The sequence below is a fragment of the Crassostrea angulata genome, chromosome 8, assembly GCF_025612915.1.
Source record: "Crassostrea angulata isolate pt1a10 chromosome 8, ASM2561291v2, whole genome shotgun sequence".
Taxonomy (NCBI): Eukaryota; Metazoa; Mollusca; class Bivalvia; order Ostreida; family Ostreidae; genus Magallana; species Magallana angulata.
In genome coordinates this window covers 46094518-46111730 of record NC_069118.1, presented here as the reverse complement: position 1 = coordinate 46111730, position 17213 = coordinate 46094518, and the positions used below count along the sequence as shown (strand labels likewise).

General features: G+C 34.7%; 1 protein-coding gene across 1 annotated transcript; it reads left to right on the top strand.

Moving 5' to 3' along the window:
* The first annotated feature begins 10709 nt into the window (after positions 1 to 10709).
* LOC128160678 (LHFPL tetraspan subfamily member 3 protein-like) lies at positions 10710 to 16426 on the top strand. Its single transcript, XM_052824041.1, has 3 exons — positions 10710 to 11246; positions 14995 to 15234; positions 15556 to 16426. The coding sequence occupies exons 1-3, from the start codon at positions 10838 to 10840 to the stop codon at positions 15705 to 15707; spliced, it is 801 nt and encodes a 266-aa protein (XP_052680001.1). The 5' UTR covers positions 10710 to 10837; the 3' UTR covers positions 15708 to 16426.
* Positions 16427 to 17213: the final 787 nt, after the last annotated feature.

Genomic DNA, 17213 nt, shown 5'->3' with positions numbered 1-17213 from the left:
CTTAAAACTTGATGTTTAAGAAATACAATTTATTTTTCCGCTCTTAAATCTCTACTTTAGCCTAAAATTTCTCATCATTTCCGAGAAGGATCAATTATTGAGGGAGACAGCTGAAATTCAGTACAAATTTTTAAACCTGGTTGTTTAATTTGAAAACTAACTGATTTTTCAAAATATTCATTTTGGTATGAAATTAAACACATTGTCAATAATAGCACAAGCACGTAGCATCGTAGGGGGGGGGGGGGGGCAGCAACTATTTTTTTTTTTAATCTACATATAAACACTTGATTTACATTTCTTATGAGTATGTAAAAAATGGTATGAAAATAAGGAAATTAGAAGTGAAATTGAAGTTACAGATATACTTCGCCCCCCCCCCCCCCCCCGGATTAGGATTAGGAAAATTCAAAATTCCTTCTTCTTTTCTTTCTTTTTTTTTTTTTTTGCTTGTTCAGATTTTTGGATGAGTGTCCCCCCCCCCCCCCCCACTTTCAAAAATGATGCTACGTGCCTGTAGCATGCAATATACATGTTCGATCTACACTCTAAATTCATTTGACAAAGTTACCGAAAATAGACTTGGACCTCCCCTGGCAAACAAAATAATTCATTTACCCCCACCCCCCTACCCCGTTCTTCGGGAATACATTATTATCTCGATCCGCATATGTCATGTACAGCTATATGTACATGTATGCACCAGTGTACCCGGTATAAATATAGGGAGTTTAGGTGCATGTGCTCTCAGTGTTTCGCTATTAAAGTGTATAACGGGTCTATATCTAATTGAATAATGGGCGATGATTCAAATTACAACATCAAGTGTGATAATTTTTCCCTTAAATTCTTTAAATGGAATTTTTTTTATCACTGTTCTTTTCGTCTACAAACATTATAAATTTGGGCGCTGAAGTCTGCATCTTGGTTTTTAAAAAAAAAAAATTCATGCCGACAGGCGGGCCTATGTACATCTATTTGTAAGCTTGCAATTTACGAGTATACGTATATTACGGGGCGTTCTCTCCCGTACTGGACGCAAGCCAACACGCGTTTTAGTTTTCAGACTTTTATATAGACTTGACATGAAATATACTTTTACGTGAGTTTGGTATGTATCAGCACCGAAGGTCTGATTCCAACTGACTATAATTTACAATTCAGAATAATATATAATGAACAATTGAACAACACGATGAAGGATTAACATAAGAAGTACAGATGTAAGTAAATCAATTATCAAACAGCTATTGAGTAACTCGGGACATTTTGACAGCATGTACATAAAAGGATTAATAAGATGAAAGAAGCTTAGGTGTAAATAAACATAAACAGAAATCAATTAAAAGATTAGCTGTCCATCACTGATTGTGCCTCAGGTGGGATTAATGCTGCGCGGAATTTATGACGTTTATAAAACAGTTGTCGAAATAGATGAAAAGTTTTTGTAGCAATTAACACAGAGTCCGAAAAAGTTAATTTACACAATAATTAAAAATAGTCCGAAAGATTGAATGTCACACCGTGACACATGCTTCGCGTCCGCGTAAAACACGTCCTCGTGTTTTGAATTTTTATCATCGACGGTAGCCGCGTTGTTGTCTTCTTTGCTGCCTGTGTGGTTGAAATCGGCGGTCAAGTTGTTTATCATGCAACCAGGCCTCTAGATGTTCGTTATCACATTCCAATACCCAAATGGTCTGCAGCAGGGCGTTGTTTTGTTCCCTCAGCTGTTTGATTGTATCGTCAGCCTCTGTCTGAATTTTCATTACATATTGAGAATGTTCACTCCCGATATCTTTTAGTTTCCTCTGCATTAAATCCATGAGTACTTTATCACCGTGTGCCTCTGCTTCTAATTTTTGAATTTTCTTTAGATACATATCAATGTCAGAACGTTTAGAGTTTTCTTGGAGCTTTGTTCTCAAATCCGTATTTTCACTTTGAAGTCTTGCGTTCTCAGACTTAGCACGTTGTAGATTTTCAGACATACTCTTCGTAAGTAGATCAGACTTGCGTAGCTGAATCTTAATGTTGTGTAGCTCAGTTCGTAGAATACTTGAGGTATCAAACAAAGAATGAAATTGATTGTTACGAATTGAATTAAACGGCAATTCTCTCAAAGTACGTTTGTTTTCAAGATATTTGCACAGTCGTTTCATGTCTCGCGTCTTTTTACGACCCAAAACTGCTTCCTTTTTAACACATTTTGTTGGTTTCTTCATCTGTGTAAAACACATTCTGGAATAATGTCCAATTCTGTGACATCGGTAACACTTCTGGTTGAACGCGAAACATAAAACGTTGGGATGCACGTTTCCACACCTTCCGCACACTGGACGCTGACAGGAGGGAAAGCTGAACTTCTTCTGTCTCCACTGCGGTCGGAAAGAATATTCCATGTTGTATCTAGTATAAATCGTCTTCTTCATCTGTAGACTCTGAATCTGGGGAAACTCGCTAAACTGTTGTAGAGGTCCAGGATCTGACTACTACAAAATATATGTAGCAGTCCCGGGTGTCGTTACCCTTAGGTTTCTCCACCAAATATTACGGGGCGTTCTCTCCCGTACTGGACGAATACTGGGCCTACCGTGAGCTTATTCTCTTGTTGTTGGACCCAGCCTCATGAAACCTCCAACAAGCCAACACGCGTTTTAGTTTTCAGACTTTTATATAGACTTGACATGAAATATACTTTTACGTGAGTTTGGTATGTATCAGCACCGAAGGTCTGATTCCAACTGACTATAATTTACAATTCAGAATAATATATAATGAACAATTGAACAACACAATGAAGGATTAACATAAGAAGTACAGATGTAAGTAAATCAATTATCAAACAGCTATTGAGTAACTCGGGACATTTTGACAGCATGTACATAAAAGGATTAATAAGATGAAAGAAGCTTAAGTGTAAATAAACATAAACAGAAATCAATTAAAAGATTAGCTGTCCATCACTGATTGTGCCTCAGGTGGGATTAATGCTGCGCGGAATTTATGACGTTTATAAAACAGTTGTCGAAATAGATGAAAAGTTTTTGTAGCAATTAACACAGAGTCCGAAAAAGTTAATTTACACAATAATTAAAAATAGTCCGAAAGATTGAATGTCACACCGTGACACGTACACTATATGAATATTGCCTGTTTGGTAGAGTAACAGTTGAAATTGAAACCCCGAGAAAACCATTGTCAACCGACGCGAAGCGGAGGTTGACATTGGTTTTCGAGGGGTGTCAATTTCAACTGTTTTCCTCCCAAACAGGCACTATTTATTTTATTATACTGAATGTCTTCATTTTATAGATGTTTTACTGCTTTTATATAGAAATGACGTGAATTCCACGGCCAACCGTACGCGCATAATTTACGCGCATGTAACAATTCGTTGTGTTACCCGTTGCTAAGTGTGTTGCTAACGCTGAGGGTAATAGAACGGATTATCAACTGCGTCTAAACCAATCAGATTTCAGTATTTAACATGAAAGTATAATAATGTATATTGTCAAACAAATACCAAGTATTGAATTATATACACAATTCATACATCTGTACAGGTACATGTACATGTTTTTTGTTTGTTTGTTTTTTGGGTTTTTTTTTAAAGGACTATATATGATAAGGGCCTAAAATGGCCCCCTAAAATGAACATCATCATTTTACTATCATTCTTTGTTTTCTTAATACAGATATGTATGTGATGTGTTTACATAATATTCATTTTGGTTCAAGTGCCCACAATTTAGAAATATGACATTGTAAAGACAACCTTTTTCCGCCATTTTTGCATTTTTTAGCGTAAAACAGCTTGTTTTCAAGCAGTTTTTCCTTCCGAAAACATAGAGCGCGTTCTTGAACAAATAAAATATTTTAATCAGAGATGTATCTAGCCAAGACTAATAAGTGACAAAAAAAATTTCCTTGTTCAAGCATGTGCTCTATATTTCCCATTCGTAAATATATAAGAAAAATGTCAATTGTTGGCCGATTTTGATTGAATTATAGAAATGGCGTCACTTCTAACGTCATATACTGCCAGTGAGGGCAAATAAATCAAATAAATAGATGAAAAATATATTTTATATGAACTCTTCTAAAAAATTATTTAACATTTTATTGTACCCGAAACACTTAAAAAATGGCGAATTATGGGGGCCAAATTTAACTCTTATCATATATAGTTCTTTCGTGTGGGGTTTATTTTCTTGTCATACAATATGTGCTTTGACCCGTTTGACAAACAAATTTTGTGATAAACCGTCATATCCGAAATAAATTTAAGTCTACACAATCATACGTTTCACTCTAAATATTTTTTTTTACATGTATTAAACCCATGCATGGACTTCTGTGTATACCTCTGAGTCGATCATACGATTGTCATCTGCGGCCTACATACAAAAACCTCGACGCCTTGTTCAGGGATTTTTTTTCCACCTGTATAGTTCCGATGCACCTGACGTTTTTTTTCTCACAAAAATACGCACCCTATCTAATTATGCAGAGTTATGGGTATATCATTTTTTTATCAGGGAAAAATAAGTATTATACTTGTATAATGCCGGGAGCTTGCGATATGGTCGTTAGATCTAAAAACCGTTAATACAGATAAAATATTTCATATCGAGCAAATTAAAGTTTCGATTTTATTTCATGATTTTAAACTATACTGTACATGCACAGTCAATCGTACTAAACGTGTTTTCATTTTCCCCATGAAATATCCATGTTTGGTTTTTTAGCTCACCTGAGCTGAAAGCTCAAGTGAGCTATTCTGATCACTTTTTGTCCGTCGTCCGTCTGTCCGTCCGTCCGTCCGTCCGTCTGTCCGTCTGTCCGTCTGTCTGTCCGTCTGTAAACTTTTTACATTTTGAACTTCTTCTCTAAAACCGCTTATCCAATTTCAACCAAATTTGGCACAAAGCATCCTTGTGGGAGGGCGAATATAAATTGCAGAAATAAAAGTCCGATCTGTATTCAAAGCGGAGAAAACCTTGAAACTGTAGAAAAAGGGGGTGCATTTTTAAAAATCTTCTTCTCAAGAACTACTGATTCCAATTCAACGTAGTTTAGCATAAATTATCCTTATGGGAAGGAAAATATAAATTGCAAAAATTAAGGTCTAATTCTGTTTCAAATCTGAGTTATTACGAAAATAATAATAAAGGAAAGGCGTGTTTCAATCAGTTTAATAGCCTCGGATTCGGCATCCGGTAAAATGGGTACACAAGACTTGGCCTGGGCAAAACAAAAGATAAGCAGTTATTAATCTGCCAATCTCATTAAAATTTCAGGATATTTGATGGACCAGTATATTTGTATTTGCTGTAAATATTGCTGCAAAATAATGCGTATTTGGAATTGACGATTGCCGATCTGCCCCGGCTTTTATTTTGCCACGGCCCGGTTTTGCTTACCCATTTTACCAAGACTCGTATTCCATACTTCTAAAACGAGGTTCTTTGTTTAAAGCAGCCATGACATTATACGAAAAAGGGTCGATCTGGCTATGATGAATTTGCTTGTTGTGCAACAGTTCGCGTATGAAGGGAAATTTTTGAAACATGAAAAATATATTGGTGCCGATTTTGTGAAGTAAATTGAGGCTAAATATTTCAATGCGTTGACAGTTTTCACACATGACGTTGATGTTAGCTTGTTCTGATTTTCGTTTCGTTTTCATTATTTATGCTTTGTTACCTGGAAACTGTCGTCTGTATTTCGTGATTTTTACGTATCAAATCAAACAGAGACTTCGGTAAATCAAACAGTTACGTTAACTGTTTACCTGCGCAAATTAAGCAAAATCTGATGTAGGAGTACTGAAATACAATTCATTCTATCGGTAATTCGGCATTATTTTTTGCGTAATGGTAGATTAATGCAATAGGTTTTTGTTGAGATGCTCGGCATTTTCTCTAGTTTATTCAGTTTAAATAGAGTTTGATATCGCTTACGGAAATATGTAGGTATATACATGTATATATATGATTCATTTCGAAAAAATAAATTGTGTTCTTTATTTGTTATACATGTAGTGCATGTTTCTTGTGTTTAATTGTTAACAATTTCTATTTACTAACCATTTTTGAGTGTTTGCTTCGAATTATAAGCAAGATACAGAGATTTGCTAACAATTCTATGTTTGTACGCTAAAGATTAAATCAAAGTACTGATAGTACTGAAAAGCGCTAACCCAGCTTCTGTATGTATATAACAGATATATATATGTATATAGCATTTCAGCTTCTGTATACGCACTATATTTCCTCATCACTGCATGACAGTCCCTGCAATGATGTATGTAAGCCCCGTACATTAAATTCACAATAACCCGTAAATTTGATTCACAATAGCCCGTGCAGTTATGTGCATAAACCCCTGAAACTGGTTCCCTAACCAGTTTAAATGATGTATACTTTTGCTTAGAGGAGGCGGTTATTCGATGCACCGGAAGTTGAAGTCTAACGACAATAAAGGGCTGAGCTATGCTTATAGCGCTTTAAAAAGTAAAAAAATTGTCAATATTTATTACGAAAATTTTCAAAATCTGTTCTTCCAGAAACCAACTTATTGAATTGTAAACTTAACCTTTTTAGCTCACCTGAGAATGGGGCCACAATGGGGGGGTCGAAGTTTAACAAATGAATAGAGTAAATCTTTAGAAATCCTCTTCTCAGAAACTAATTGGCCAGGAAAGCTGAAACTTGTGTGGAAGCATCCTCAGGTAGTGTAGATTCAAAGATGTGAAAATCATGACCCCTGGGGATAGGGTGGGGCCACAATGGAGGGTCGAAGTTTAACATATGAATATAAAAAGTAAATCTTTAAAAATCTTCTTCTCAGAAACTAAACAGCCAGGAAAGCTGACACTTGTGTGGATGCATCCTTATGTAGTGAAGATTCAAATTTGTGAAAATCATGACCCCCGGGGGTAGGTTGGGGCCACAATGGGAGATCGACGTTTTACATAGGAATATACACAGTTAATCTTTAAAAATCTTCTTCTCAGAAACTAATCAGCCAGGAAAGCTGACACTTGTGTGGATGCATCCTCAGGTAGTGTAAATTCAAAGTTGTAAAAATCATGACCCCCGGGGGTAGGGTTGGGCCACAATGGGGGATCGAAGTTTAACATAGGAATTTATACAGTAAATCTTTAGAAATCCTCTTCTCAGTAACTAATTCGAAGGCAAAGCTGGAACTTGTGTGGAAGCATCCTCAGGTAGTGAAGATTCAAAGTTGTGAAAATCATGACCCCTGGGGGTAGGTTGGGGCCACAATGGGGGATTGAAGTTAAACATATGATTATATACAGTAAATCTTTAAAAATCTTCTTCTCAGAAACTAATTAGCCAGGAAAGCTAAAACATGTGTGGAAGCATCCTCAGTTAGTGTAGATTCAAATTTGTGAAAAGCATGACCCCTGGGGGTAGGTTTGGGCCACAATGGGAGGTCGATGTTTTACATAGGAATAAACAGAGTCATTTTAAAAATCTTCTTTTCAGAAACTAATCAGCCAGGAAAGCTGGAACTTGTGTGAAAGCATCCTCAGGTAGTGTAGATTCAAAGTTGTAAAAATAATGATCCCCAGGGGTAGGGTGGGGCCACAATGGGGGGGGGGGTCAAAGTTTAACAAAGGAATTTATAGGGTAAATCTTTAAAAATCTTCTCAGAAACTAATCAGCCAGATGATTCTTTATAATTGTTAAGACTTTGGCCCCAGGACAATTCTTTGGCCTCACAAGAAGGTTGAGAGTTTACTGTACGTTTACATCCCATATATAAACTATTGTTAGGGATCTTTATGAGAACTTCAATACTCAACACATGATATGACCATAAAATCATCCTGTTAGAAAAGGGACTAATGATTATAAACATAAGAATATCCAGGGGAAAATGGATTTTATTTATACAGGATTTACATGAATTATTGTATATTGTCCAGATAGTTTGTATTATGACTCCATTGAGCTGATTTTATCATACCTATTGTTCCTCAGGTGAGCGATGTGGCCCATGGGCCTCTTGTTTTTAGGTTATAGCTTAGACGGTAGACTTACTGCTTGAAAGAATCTGGACACAAAACAACACCTTAATGTACAGGTATGACCCGGGGTCACAGAGATACCAACAAATTGGGTAGGATATAGCAAGACCCCTATACTGTTAAATGAATCAGAACATTGGAAGAGGACAACCGAGATGTTGGTCCATTTGCAAATTAAGAGAGAGAGAGAGAGAGAGAGAGAGAGAGAGAGAGAGAGAGAGAGAGAGAGAGAGAGAGAGAGAGAGAGAGAGACGGACGGACAGACAGAGACAGAGACACAGAGAGAGACAGAGACACAGAGAGAGAGACAGAGACACACAGAGAGAGAGAGAGACAGAGACAGACAGAGAGACAGACAGACAGACAGACAGACAGACAAACAGACAGACGGACAGACGGACACAATCAGACAGACAGATAAATGGAGAGAAGGGGCAATGTTCACAGATGTATTTGTCGTTTTTCTTGCAATTTAGGAAGGAATTTTTATATAGGTTTAAGTAAGAAAGAAAAAGAAGTTTTTTTGTATAAAGAAAAATGCAGATAATGCAGAATTTGAAAAGACGACTAGAAATGTAAAGATTTAAATCATTGTAAGGTGCGAGTCTTCTATTGTGAACCGGTTTTACAATTTACCAGTTATTTTAAACCCCAAAATCATTTCCAAGGCCATTTCGTCCTATTCATTCTTAAAAGTATCGCTCTAGGAAAAATATTTAATCACTTATTGTCGATTTCAGCTTACAATGAAAGCCCAGGTAAATCTTACATGAAATCGTATAGTGTATTACAAATTCAAACAAAACAATCGACTTCATGTGATTCATTGTTATCCATATAAAATAAATAAATCCGTTTACCGCGTGTAGCATTCAAATCGAGCAGATCTTAATGTAATTAGATACCTCTATCAGTTTCTAATACCATTCAGTTCAGTTACATATGTAAGTTTATTTTTCTTAAGGTATCCGAACCATATAGTATTAGAACCATATTTTTTTATATCTGATTATCCATCATGTAGTAAAATACTAAAAAGTTAATACTTAGCTATAGGATATCAATAAATGCGTTGGTGGAAAGATGTATAATTAATAATTCGGAATAGAAAAATATTGAAAACATTTTTTAGAATTGAATTTTATAGATGAAAGCGGGTGGGTGGGGGGGGGGGGGGCAACTTATATTTCTTTGTCGTTATCGATATGTGGAGATCGAATTAAGTCATATAATGTAATTAATAGAAAAAAAATTGTGATTTAACATTCGCAACATTGAATTTATATTAAAATTCAATTTTAAGATTAAGATTCGTTAACAGCCGGACAACGATACAAATACTGAAACCCATAAACACGTATTTATGAAGAAATATGAATTTTAAAGGATGATTGATTAATGGTGTAGATTTCAAGTTTAAAAAATCCATTTAAGTAATTTTGAGAAACGGAACCATTTTACTGCTTAAACTTGCTTAAAATATAAATTTCAGTTTAGGAAATTTACCAAGAAAAATGTGTGTATATGGATATATTCATTTTAACGACATGTCCCTCGAACTGCAAATAAATTGTGTCAACTTTTAATGGAAGCCAACAGTCAATTAAGCACAGGTAAGTTTAAAGAGGAAAAAAACTCAATCAAATGTTGCTTAAAAAGCCCTGGATATTACATTGCAATTTAATATTTTTTTCAACACATTGAACTACATGTTTATTCCTAATCCTCCTCATAGATTCTAGACACACCACTATATACATTTTTTAATAAACTGCTAAAATATGAACTATAGAAAACAAAGGAAACAAACCTGCAAAACTTCAACTTTTAAGGTAAAAGTATATATATATATATATATTTATGTAAATTAAACTGACGGCAAAATCATGCGTGGAACTAGAGAAGGGGTCGGGAGAGGGATGTTCCTAACTATGGAAAATTCAAAATGAATAAATTTACGAAGTAAAAATTCTGACAATAGGCATAATTGGATCCCTTTTTCAATTCAAACCAATTTATTCAATTTCAATATTGTAAAAGACATACTCTTGTAGCACTTATAACATCTCGCTCCGAATAAATATTCTGGATCCGCACATGCAACGAAATTAACAAATTACACGTTTTAATCTCTATTCATACGTATATACATGAATATTCACATTCATCTGATTCATCAAAAAACCTTTATTTTATCTTTGGATGTCACCCCCCCCCCCCCACTCACACACCCAATTCCCTATATATCTATTGAAAACAAGTCTCTTAATATTTTAAACAGATTTCCAAGTACTAAATAATGTCCCCCTTACCATTTATTTTCAATTAAATCCATTCCTGGAAATGATAGACTTGTAGTATAGTCCGGGTTAAAATTTGATGGGGCTGGATGGGGTGATGAAACAATATTAATTAATTATCATACTATTAATTAGTTATCACTCATTCTAATCTACAAGAATCGTCCAGCACTGCACGGCCGGCATTGACAACATAAACAATCTACCCCCACGTGTGTTACTAAAGTTGACAAACGTGTTCATTCAGGTGTGCCACAGGTAAATTTCCTCGCTACGATTGGTCGAAACCCACGCTATAAATAGAGAAAAAGTTGTCAGACCAGTTGGCCCACGTTAGGAATCTATTCTTAGCCCAATCAATTCTTAAGACTCTCTAAACCGGCAGAAGAGCGCTAGCTGACCTCACCCCATTCTCTGGAACCTGATCGACGGCTCAATACTGACCAGCAAGTAGAGCCGTGAGAAACTGAGAGCCATGGAGCAGAAATTCAACCCAGAGACAGCTAGGGTCTACCATTTTCGGTATATGAGGGAGTACCGCGCTATATGCGTTCTGTGGGGGCTACTTTCTATTATTTGGTGTATTCTGAATCTCGTGGCCTTCGTCCAGCCACAATGGATTGGAGATACCCCCTCGTCTCCGGGGTTTGGCCACGTTGGTGTGTTCCAGCACTGCTACCCCGACAACTCCCAGGGAATCTACGTGTGCAGTGGGTCTTTCACCACTTTTGATTCCATTCTCAACGATTCTTTCCGAGCCACGACGTTTTTCGTTGGAGTTTCGGCCCTCCTGATGTTGATCACTGTGGCTGCTTTGTTGCTGTTCTTCTGCTTCAAGAAAACATTCGTCTTCTACTTTTGCGGCATTATGGAACTGATTTCAGGTGAGTCTTGAGTGTCATTCATGTTTTTTTGTTTGTTAATTTTTGGACGATATTTGAATAGCGATTCACACCTCGAAACTGGTTTTTCTCGTGGCGGGGGATTTAAATCTGAGCTGACCACCAGCTATGTACTCCTGTTTGTAAGCGAATCTTCACGATGAACAAATTAAGTGAATGTCATGTAATCTGCTGTCAGTAGGTAAAACGACCAAAATCGTTTTTCATGTCCATTCATTTGAATAAAATGAAAAATTCGAATTAAAATCGTATTGTCCAGGTATGGGCATTTTCGCTAGTAGAGTACCCCCCGCCCCCAATTCCACACACACAAATCATATCTCAGAATTGATTTATAGAGGAACCATTACCACAGGAACATTTTATCGGTTGATTATTTTTTTTAGTAAAGGTTGAATTTTTAAAAAATAATTTCAAGGTGGTAAGACCAATGCTGGTCCAGTACAATCTATTGATTTAGCTTAATAGCTTCAATAAGCCGTATAGCTTTATTAAGCTATTCAGAGAAGCTTGATTAACTATTTCTTTTAATAGTTTTCAACTTATATGAACTGTCCTTTGAACAATGCATGTAAAGATTTCTCATCAATTGTGGGTATTATATAAATTTGGGTATTATACCCCAAACGGGCTATTATATCATATCCAATTTAGGCGATTGGTCCCTTGACCTGTTAATTGCCCTCAATGCACCCCCTCCCCCACTACCTTTCACTTACATATATACCTATTTAGATGAATGTCATCTGAATTATAAGTGATATGCTAAATGTGTACCTGAATTTGATTAAACATATTAAATGGAATGAACATTTAAATAAAGAATTATACCGTATTGCATGTGCAAGCAAATTTAGTCTTATATGAGCATACAAAATCCATGTAAAGATTATGTCAGCAAACATGTCTGTATAATTCTTTAACACTAAATGCATTTATATGCAATAATAGACATTGAGAAAATAAATGTATTTGCATGAATATAATCTGTCCGATTTTTAGTGTCTCATATGTCTTTTAAGGCAGGATGCCAATATTTTATGTATTGTAACTATATGAAATTTTACTTGTAATATTGGCATGTATATCTCTTTATTACTTACATACTTACTTACTATTTAAAAAAAAATCATTTAACACTCATGCCCGAGTCACAATTTAATCTTTGTTTTGTGGCTTTTTTTATGTAAAAATTAACTTTATTGTTTAGCCTTGGTTTATATTGCAATATTAATGTATTATAGCTTGATTTAGCCACTCGATATTTGAAATATTTTGATATAGATGTTTTGACAGAGATTTAGACTGAATTAGTAATCAAACTTTGAATCAAAAGAGATATTATATGATACTAAAAATGTGAAACTTTATAGTTTTACAATATGCCTGGATTCCTATAGATCTTACTCCTTCATTCAGTTCTTCAGATAGAAGATCTATGCAGACTATAATTATACATATATATAACAAGGGGTATTCAAATTTACAAGTATTAAAGATTCATAGTAAAATTACTGAATATGAAAATAGGCCTCTGACCCCCCCCACCCCCCCTCCCGTAGCCCCATAACCTATCCCCCTTGAGTACTATTTCTGAATTCATACATGTTATTGCATGAGAGAGAGAGAGAGAGAGAGAGAGAGAGAGAGAGAGAGAGAGAGAGAGAGAGAGAGAGAGAGGAGAGAGAGAGAGCATTTAAGAAAGGAGAAGGGGGAGAGAGAGAAAGCACAACTGTCAAAATAATTTATATATTAATCTGTGAGGAGTGATTCTTGCAATTCCACACATTGATTCAACATCAATTTAGAAATCTACTTTATTTAATAGATTTCCTGGAATGGACATGCACTCTAAATAGTGCTATACAGTGTATGTTTAAATTCATTATTTTTAAAAGGTTATAAGATTTATGAATTGAATATAAAATCTAATATCGTATGTGAAAGGAATTTCTTGATATTTACAAAGCCTGAAAGATCATCAATCATTTTTACAAACTGTTTACTATCATGAATATAGGTTAAGTCTTCAAAAACCAATTATTAGCTCCTACTAAGGGAATGAACTTGATCATTGATCAGTTTAGCTAGTCCAGAATTTGGGACAGTTAAGATTTCGAAAAATGCAGTCAGCAGAGGTGGCAATTAAGAGCTGTATTAGAGCTCTTAAATGTATAAGTGCATGAATAAATATAGACTCCCACACATCAACTCATACTAAGGAAAAGTTAACAGAAACTGTTATTTGATATGCTACAAAAAGTTCAACATTCTGAGTCAGACCAACTTTGAAAATTACATGGCTTATTGGGCATTTAAATTCGAATTCACCACTCACCTTTGACGATCGATATTCTTTGATACGTACGTTTGATTTTTACACGTGGTTCATGTAGGTGTGTGCCTGACTATAAAAACTAATATTTGATGCTGAAGTCCAATGGAAATAAAATAAATTAAATGAATTAGCAGGTCTGCAGTGCCGTATAGGTTTTTATCAGTACTTCGTGTTGTTTTGAGACTGAATCTGACCTCTACATTAAGAATTAAATTTTTAATTACTAATTTATAAATAAAGTTTGAAAACCACTTTTCCCTCAAAATAGATAAACCAGATATAATAAACCAAGCTCAAAGTAAATGAAAACTAAAATTAGCAACCTTTTGTAAATTTATTACAACAAAATAAGAACAAACAAGTCTCTAATCAAGTATTTAAAATCCCCTAACCCTAAAACCTTAAACTTTAACAGGGACCTCAAATAGACAGACGAGACAGGGACTCTGGAGAAATATAGTGAAACCAGCTGTCTCCCTCGTCAAATAAGGACTTGCACAACTTTTTATACGGAAAAGAGATCAAAGACAACTGTCATTAAAATATTGGCTATTTTTATAAAGTGGGCATTATACCTCTTAAATGCAATTATGAATCTGCTCATGAGATTTATTTAAAAAGAGAACTATATATATATATATATATATATATATATATATGTGCACGTAGAAATCACCATATATATACCAGTAATGTGTAGCCTAGCTACTAAAAAGAAGTTATGTAACTATTGCAGTAAAATATTAAATGTCTACTCATCAAATTACACAAAAATAGCAACTTGAATGAAAGATAATTATATAAGATATAAAGTTGCAAAACAGGTTTTGAATACTATCACAACAAAACCCTCAAAATAAAAGAGAAACAGAATTAAAAGAAAAATAGAGGATTGAATATTGAAGCTAACAGTTCAGATTTCATATTAGGGTTGAATTACGCATGCCTGAATTCAGAAAATTTCCATATGTGCACATTTTGGTAAAAATAGCAGCAAGACGCCCCAAATTAACCTATAGTAAGACAGCAGACGCAGTGTTGGGTGGGGTACCCTCTCTGTTAGCCCTGGGTGTGCCTGTTGAAAAATTATTGCCTTTGCAATATATTTCAGTATAAGACAATTAAACTCAACTTTTCCTCAATGTGGTGATCAAATCAATTGATAATTATCACTGAAGTACTTAATTTATATTTCATATAAATAAAGCAATTGTAAAAGTATGTACGCTACACTTTTTTAATGTCAAGATTGATATGCAATCTTGAAGTGAATCTTCACACTTTTATAATGTCAAGACATGCAATCTTCCTCATATTAAATTAAGTTTTCTAAATTTTAGTGTATTTTTTCCTTGTGCATAAAAATATATATATATCATATTTTTTTCACAGCGGTCTTCATGTTCTTGGCCTGTGTGATCTACCCAAGCGGCTGGAACCAGTACGAGGTCAGACAGATCTGCGGTGAGTCCTCGGGGGAGTACCGCCTCGGGGCGTGTAACATCAGGTGGGCTTACATCCTGGCCATTCTCGGAATCTTCGATGCTGCTATTCTCTCCATTTTGGCTTTCTTCCTTGCTGCCAAGCGGGCAAAGCTGGATTACAGCACAGCATCTGGAGCTGTCACCAAATGTAAGTAAAATTCAAAGTGCACATGTATATCAAATTTTTCCCCCCATATGTCACTAAATTTGCAAAAATTAAGGTAATGATAACTATGTAACTTATTTTAAGTTATTTAATTTTTGCAATGTTAAATGAAACCATGCACTTTTTTTCTTTCAACATCATAGACTATATAACTAGACTTGTAAGATTTTATAAAATATTTGTATATACCACAAACTGTCTATACTGATCGATTCAATCGGAAAGGGTAGTGCCCTTTGCCATTTAGAATATTGATTTCAGTTGATTTAAAAATAATGACTATATCCTTTTTTTCATCCCCAGCGGACCTGAATGGATACTCAGCAGAAACCATGTCTAAGCGCTCCATGCCGATCCAGCCCGTCGTGACAGTTCCAGACCAAGAGCGTGTCGCTGCATACTCCGAATACTCCCAGTCCACAAAGCGTCAGGGAGCCTCAAACTTCCAGCTGTAAACCGCCTGTAAACACATGGCTGTAAACACATGGCTCCTGTAAAGCCGTAAACGAACCTCTCACAGAAGCATTTTGAGCATATGAAATCTACACAAATATTTGATGGTTTCTAGATTAAGGGAGTGAATGAACATTATCTTGAAAGTTGTTTTTTTTATGATATTTTTTTTTTTTTGAAATATAGATATTTTTATAGATTCCACCAGTGTTTGAAATAGGATATTATTTATAGGTACATATATAACTTTGAAACCATTAGGGTGTTAAACAATTTTCTGTTTCTGTATGTGTTTCTGTTTTCATTCGAAATTATCTAAATTTGTGTGTCATTTCAGTATGTCATCAATGTATAGTGCTAACTGTAATACAGTGTATTTATTGGCCAGTGGTCAAAGATAAAAAGGCCTGTAAATAATTTACAAGTATTCATTAAAATTCTAATTTGTTTTTCAAAACATATAACTTTTTGTTTGAACTATCTGTAACTATTTAAACCTCTGAAGAAAATATTTTTAGTAAAACAATGCATGTACATCGTTTTCCATCTCAAAAATTAATCTTTTGAAAGGAAATAAACCATGATTTCAGATAACAAGAGTTAATACTTTTAAATAATACAATGTCCACGATAAAATCAATGTTATAATATCCAGATACTGGACATCATTCAGAGCACAAAAGTTGCTATTTTTAATTGTTATACTTTCATGTTAAATACTGAAATCTGATTGGTTAAGACGCAGTTAATAATATTTACTATTACCCTCAGCGTTAGCAACGCACTTGGCAACGGGTAACATTAAAAAATGTTACATGCGCGAAAATTATGCGCGTACGGTTCGCTGTAGAATTCACGTTATTCCTATATAAAAGCAGTAAAATTTTCTTAAAAATTTTAAAAAAGACATTCAGTATAACAAAATAAATAGTGCCTGTTTGGGAGGATAACAGTTGAAATTGACACCCCTCGAAAACCATTGTCAACCTCCGCTTCGCGTCGGTTGACAATGGTTTTCGAGGGGTGTCAATTTCAACTGTTACCCTCCCAAACAGGCACTATTTATATAATGCTGTATTGTAAATTATCATTTTCCCATGTATAACATTCAGAATTTCTTTAACTTCCTTCTCTCCATTGAAATTCATTAGCCCCCACTTTATACTTACTTATTTTGTAATCATAGATATTCTTCCATTTAAAAAAAAAATCATATGTATATATAATATATGAAATGCATAATACTCTCTATTCTTGTACATGATTAGTATTAGATATGTACTTTTCTTACATTAAATATTATATATAAAGAAATTATATTTTTTTGCATTGCATGTTCTAATTAAGTGCTGTCTCTAATTTAGATGTGGAAGATGTTGACTTGGTCATATTATTATAATCATGATCTTCAAAACTGGTCTCATCAGGGTAAAAAAAAATTATTTTCTAACAATTGTGGAAAGATGTTTTCTGGTGAACAAAATATATTATTATAATTATTTGACCAA

Coding starts and splice junctions, on each gene's coding strand:
- LOC128160678 (XM_052824041.1), top strand. CDS start 10,838: ATGGAGCAGAAATTCAACCCAGAGACAGCTAGGGTCTACCATTTTCGG. Junction 11,247..14,994: donor CATTATGGAACTGATTTCAG/GTGAGTCTTGAG, acceptor TTTTTTTCACAG/CGGTCTTCATGTTCTTGGCC. Junction 15,235..15,555: donor ATCTGGAGCTGTCACCAAAT/GTAAGTAAAATT, acceptor TTTCATCCCCAG/CGGACCTGAATGGATACTCA.